At 39.3% G+C, this 6,257-nt stretch overlaps 1 protein-coding gene across 1 annotated transcript; it reads left to right on the forward strand.

Moving 5' to 3' along the window:
* slc25a1a (solute carrier family 25 member 1a) lies at positions 1-6,088 on the forward strand. Its single transcript, XM_048178454.1, has 9 exons — positions 1-378; positions 912-1,019; positions 3,663-3,762; positions 3,844-3,982; positions 4,074-4,158; positions 4,620-4,724; positions 4,811-4,926; positions 5,044-5,117; positions 5,199-6,088. The coding sequence occupies exons 1-9, from the start codon at positions 141-143 to the stop codon at positions 5,311-5,313; spliced, it is 1,080 nt and encodes a 359-aa protein (XP_048034411.1). The 5' UTR covers positions 1-140; the 3' UTR covers positions 5,314-6,088.
* Positions 6,089-6,257: the final 169 nt, after the last annotated feature.

Here is a 6,257-nt window from a genome sequence, read left to right on the forward strand (position 1 = left end):
TTAATATTCATGAGCTCCTCGCCGCCACGCCTCGGAGTGGTCTTCCTGTGATTGTGTTGTCTTCGTCCTATTGGGCAGACGCATCTTGCGTGTTGTCAACAGTACAGATTTTCACTTTGCGCGTAAAACATCCTTAAATCATGTCGTCTTTGTATAAACCGTTTTCTGTTTCGGAGGGACCGTGCAAAGATGCGATACTGAGACGAGGATGCACACCGCAACAGCATCATGCAACGCTGACCCGGATTCCCTCCGCTGGCGGGGGCTCGACGCGCACTTTTACCCCAATTCCCAACATTTATCCAGGCCAGAGAAATCTAGCGGCCGCTGCAATCGGAGGGAGAAAAATCACCCATCCATGGAAGGCTATTCTTGCAGGTACATGCGTATTCGTATTTGTGTTTGTGTTAGAAGCACACAAGCGCTAATGTTTTGGTGATTCACGCGATACCCTATTATGCGCGAGCCCACAACAACAGTCATGCGTGACGACGCTTGCACGTCCCCTTTCATAACCCTTCCAGCCATTACTCTGAAACTCACTGTCAGTCCATGTCCTGCATGTCTTTGCTGGGTCAACCACATGGTAACTTCCAGAAATTTCATTTGTTGACTCCGCTGTTTATACAGGGTTGGACACTTAAACCATTGTGCTTTATTAATATAAATGTCAATTTAACTACTTAACCATATTCCAACATTCCAACAAAACTGTTTTGGTTGCAGTGGTGTATGCAATTGTGTTTTAAACAACCAAATACAACTAAAACAAAATGACCTTGTATGAAACTGACTTGTCCTTGATAGAAGTTAAACAGCTGTAAGCTTAAATGAATCACATAGGTTGCCGCTGATGTCACTGAATGCCATTTAGGCACTCCTTATTTACTGATGATTTTATTTTTACCCAGGTGGCATTGCAGGAGGCATTGAAATCTGCATCACATTTCCAACGGAGTATGTGAAGACCCAACTACAATTAGATGAAAGAGCAAACCCTCCTCGGTACCGAGGCATAGGTGAGGGCAACATTTATTAAAATCGGCATGGAATGAAAAATCATCTAATTTCTAAATGCATGTTATATACAATTTATCTGTGTATTCACTGATAAGCCAAAACATTCTGACTATTCACAGGTGAAGCGAATATTGTTCATCATCTCCTAACAAGGTCACATATACAGGTCTGGGTAGATTAGGTGATAAGCAATCAGTTCTCGTAATCAACGTGTTGGATGCAGGAAAAATGGGCAGGAATAAAGATCTGAGTGACTTTGACAAGGTCCAGATTGTTATGGCAAGGCGACTGGGTCAGAGTATCTCTGAAACGGCAAAGCTTGTGGGATGCCACAAACCACAAACGGGCGATGGGTGTTGGGCGTCCAAGGATCATTGATGCACAAGGGCAATGAAGGCTGTCCCGTCTGGTCCGAGCAAACAGCAGTTCTACTGTGGCACAAGTCACACAAAATGTTAATGATTGTTATGGTAGGAATATGTCACAACACAGTACATCTCACTCTGTTGCATATGTAGCCGGAGACCAATCAGAGTCACTGTGATGACCCCTGTCCACTGTCGAAAGTGCAAACAGTGGATACATGAAGCTAGAACTGGACCTTGGAGGAGTGAAAGAATTAGTCCAATTAGTCTCGTTCTTGTGTCCGGTGATTCATGTGAATGTAAATTTGACAAAAGCCACCTACTTAAACATTGTTGCAGATCAGGTTCACCCCTTCATGACAATGATGTTCCCTGGTGGAAGTGGCCTCTTTCAGCAGGATAAGGCACTCTGCCACACTGCACACATTGTTCAGGAATGGTTTGAGGAACATGATGAAGAGTTCAAGGTGTTGCCCTGATCTTCAAATTCCCCAGATCTCAATCCAGTTGAGCATCTGTGGATGTACTGGACCAACAAGTTTGATCCACCTTGCAGCCTACAGGACTTAAAGGATCTGCTGCTAACATCTTGGTGCCAGATACCACAGGACACCTTCAGGGGTCTTGTAGAGTCCATGCCTCGGCGTGTCAGTGCTGTTTGGCAGCACGTGGTGGACCAACAGCATATTAGGCAGGTGGTCATAATGTTTTGGCTCATTGGTGTGTTTCTTTTTGTTCTCCTAATGTTTAATCAAAATGTCATAACTAGACTTTTCGGTTAAAACGACTCTTGTGACTAATGCAGAACTTCTCCAATAATTAACCCTGCAAGCTCCTGTTCATCTGCCTCCACTTTTGAGTGCAACACCCACATCTCAACATCCAATCAACTGATGAATTTAACCAAGTTCTCGTTTTTTACGATTTTTGCTAATCCGTTTCACTCAGATGTACGTCACAATACAGAAGAAAAGATCTGTTGCTACTTTTGTTTTATTGCAACTCTAAAGTAGAGGTTGCCCGATAGTGGATTTTACCGATAATGATAACTAGGTTGGCCCATGCTGGCCGATAATCGATTAATCAACTGATAGTTTTTAAAATGGATACTGAATGAAAACAAACATAACTCATAAACTAGTGCTAAACTTTTACAAAATTGAAAAACAATACTGAACCATGTAAATATACTTTACTTTTTAAATATAAAAAATGTATTATTATTATACCTTGATTATTCATGTTAGTTAGACAAACATACTGCTGTTCTCCACTAATGCAGCATCTACTCAACAAATGAATTAGTTTATAATGATATCAAAACACATACTTTAGTGTTCTGTATAACATACCATTTTAAATCTGCATCTGAAGTGTCCTGCTCCATGCAGTGCGCAGCCTCATGTGTCAAAACAAACACAGCGAGGCGTCAGTGATAGTTTTTATTTGACCTCTAGAGGCCGCTCTCGTACTGTATAATCTCAGCGCACCCTTCTCAGCCGCTCCAGCAACAGACGCAACCTGGAAAAACTATTGGTATGGATTTTGCCGATAACCGATTAATTGGCAAAACCAATCAAATGGTCGACATCTACTCTAACGGCCTCGATATTCTCATGGCGAAGTTCGAAATACCTTTGCAGCGTTATACTGTTTAAGAACATCCCAACTGCACCACACACAGCGATATTTAGATGAATATGTAAATTTGTGCTGTGTGATTTCCTTTCAGTAACAAAATAAACACAACAAAAATGACAGTGGTGAGAAAGCATCTGACCATAGGGATGTGTTGTTTTGTGTTGTTTGCATGGCACTCCAGTCAAGTCACGTTTTATATAGCACTTTACAATAGATTGCTTTAAAGCAACCAGCATTACATGGAAAAACAATGCCAGTGTCTTTTAGAATTAAAACTTTAATATCTGCCATAAAGGAGCTCTCCAGTGTGTTGATTTTTTTTATTCATGACTGACCTCGACAGACTGAACAGAAAAATTAACTGGAAAAGATTTTTACATCAAAGATGGTGGAGCCCCAGAGCCACACCTACCTATTATGTAATCGTCATGGAGCAATAGTGGTTTGAAGGTGTTTACCAGCTGGAGCAAACCTTTCCAGAAAGTTCACATTGGCAAACTGAACTCAAAAACGAACGTCGTCTTGGCCTGATTTCGTTCAAAATAACATCACAACTGTTCCTTCTTTGATTTCGTTTGACGTATATCAGGGCCTTAACAGGTTAAATAAAATTGTTTAACCTGGGTTTTTGTGCAGGTGACTGTGTTAAGCTGACAGTGCAAGATCATGGGTTGAGAGGTCTATATAGAGGGCTTAGTTCACTGCTTTATGGATCCATCCCAAAATCTGCAGTACGGTAAGAAACATTGGTCTTTACATGTCATTGGTCTTCATATGCGATGTGTCTTTTGCTTACGCTTTGTTTTTGACATGGCAGGTTTGGAACATTCGAGGTTCTTAGTAACCCAATGAGGGATGCCACAGGTCGGCTTGACAATAAAGGAAGTTTACTGTGTGGGCTTGGAGCGGGAATTGCAGAGGCAGTGTTGGTGGTCTGTCCAATGGAGACTGTCAAGGTGGGACTAACTGGTTATTTTGGTTATACATCATGATGTATATTCTGAATCATATCTTACTCAAAATATTTCCTGTCTGTATTATTTTCAGGTGAAGTTCATTCATGACCAGTGCTCTCTGAGGCCACGCTACCGAGGGTTCTTCCACGGTGTACGGGAAATCATCAGAGATCAAGGTACTAATATGAGACCCATACAAACTTATGTATTAATAGAGACAGTAGGAGGAGACGGTCCACTCGTAGAAAATTTTATGAGGGCTGTAGAAAACAAAAACAAAAAAAAATTAATATGAAAAAAAAAAACCGTTTAAAAAAAAAAAAAAAAACTATTAAAATATAGAATAAAATAATAGTTTTGGAACGATAAAACATTTAAAATTAAAACATTTAATAAAAATAATAATAATGAATTCAATTTTTACTTAATATCATTATTCATTTAAGAAAAATAAAATCAGTTTTTAAAAAATAAAATATAAATAACGTCACACAAAAAATTAAAATGCATAAAATGTAAAATAAAATTTAGTTTTTGATTTAAAAAAAAAAAGTTTTTTGAAAAATATTAACATATTTATGTAATATAAAATAAAATATTAAAAAAAATAAGTTTTTGAAAAAATGTCTCTGTTTAGGTGTTCGAGGGACATATCAAGGACTGACTGCTACACTTCTGAAGCAGGGTAGCAACCAGGCGATACGCTTTTATGTTATGAACTTGTTGCGCAACTGGTACAAAGGTGAGGATGAGATTCAACAATAATACCCTGAAATTAATTTAAGTATGGGCGTTTAACAAAACTGATCCTCCTTCCTTGATCTTCAGGTGATGACCCCGGTCGTGACATGCACCCGCTTGTTACAGCGATGTTCGGAGCGACAGCTGGGGCGGCGAGTGTTTTCGGGAATACGCCCCTTGATGTGGTGAAGACGCGAATGCAGGTTAGCAGAGGCTGATGCTTATCAAATAATACATTAAAATGAATATATTTGTTATTTTTAAAGAAAACTTCTTTTAAATACCACTTGTTGATATATTATATAATCCATTTGTTTTAGGGTTTGGAGGCTCATCGCTACAAGAGCACCATGGATTGCGCATTCCAGATTTTGAAGAACGAAGGCCCTCAAGCGTATGCGTTTCCTCGTAATTATTATTTCTTTTTTAACATTTTCTTTTCTTTCTCTTTACACTTTCATGCTTTGAATTGCAGGTTCTACAAAGGCACAGTCCCACGATTGGGCCGAGTGTGTCTGGACGTGGCCATTGTCTTTGTTCTCTACGAGGAAGTGGTGAAGCTACTGAACAACGTCTGGAGAACGGACTGAAGATGGATCAGGGTGCAGAACTGATCGAGACAGACTGAACTATCCAAACACAGTTGGCCACGTCAATCAAGTTTAAAGATCCAGACTTGAACTGTGACCTCTGGCCCAGAGAATTTAAACCATGTATCTGTGTCTATATAGTTGAAGCCAGGACCTTGAGCCATGAGAAGGAACCTGTAGCTTACAGTATATTTATTGATGCACAAAAATATTGATGAATGAAAAGCATATCATCAATTTGCACTCTTAGGTAAAATCGTGCAAGTGTTTTCTCACCACCACCATGCTTTTATAGAGGTTGTCATGAGACAATCCATTCATGTGGCATGAAAACAAAATAGCACAACCAAGTACACAGAGACATCAATGTAATGCACATGTTCTTTTGCCCTAGTTTACGTGTATAGTTACACTGGAAATGGTTTAAATGTGCTTTTGTAAGAGCTTGTATCTTGATGTTGTCATACATCTAAAAACTGGTAGAGGCCAAGACGTTCCTGTTGATATTAAATTTGCATGCGTGAATGGCATCAAGACCAGGATATTCAAGCTCGATTACCGAGTCAATACAACGCTCATGTTTTGTTTGTGTTTTTTATAAAATGTAAATGGCAGCTTTTTTTAGTTGCACAATTTGTTTATAAGCTTTTTTGGTCATTAACAAGGTTGCCTGTTCTGTATTAGTTACGCTACTTTTGTGTCCGATATATAAGCAGTGCTTCTTCAAAACAGATTCTGAATACGTCACAAATATTCAATAAACCAAATAGGCTCAGTTTCCTGTCCCTGTGACCTTATTGAGTAGCTAACATTGATCAATCGATCCAAACTCTTTTAATTCCAGCTTAAGGCTCTTAACGTCATCTTTGTGTTGTGCGATAACAAACTGCTTTTGATGCTCTACAGTTGTTAATTCAAGATAAGAAAGCCACACACACACAAGA

This window comes from Megalobrama amblycephala, linkage group LG2, assembly GCF_018812025.1.
Source record: "Megalobrama amblycephala isolate DHTTF-2021 linkage group LG2, ASM1881202v1, whole genome shotgun sequence".
Taxonomy (NCBI): Eukaryota; Metazoa; Chordata; class Actinopteri; order Cypriniformes; family Xenocyprididae; genus Megalobrama; species Megalobrama amblycephala.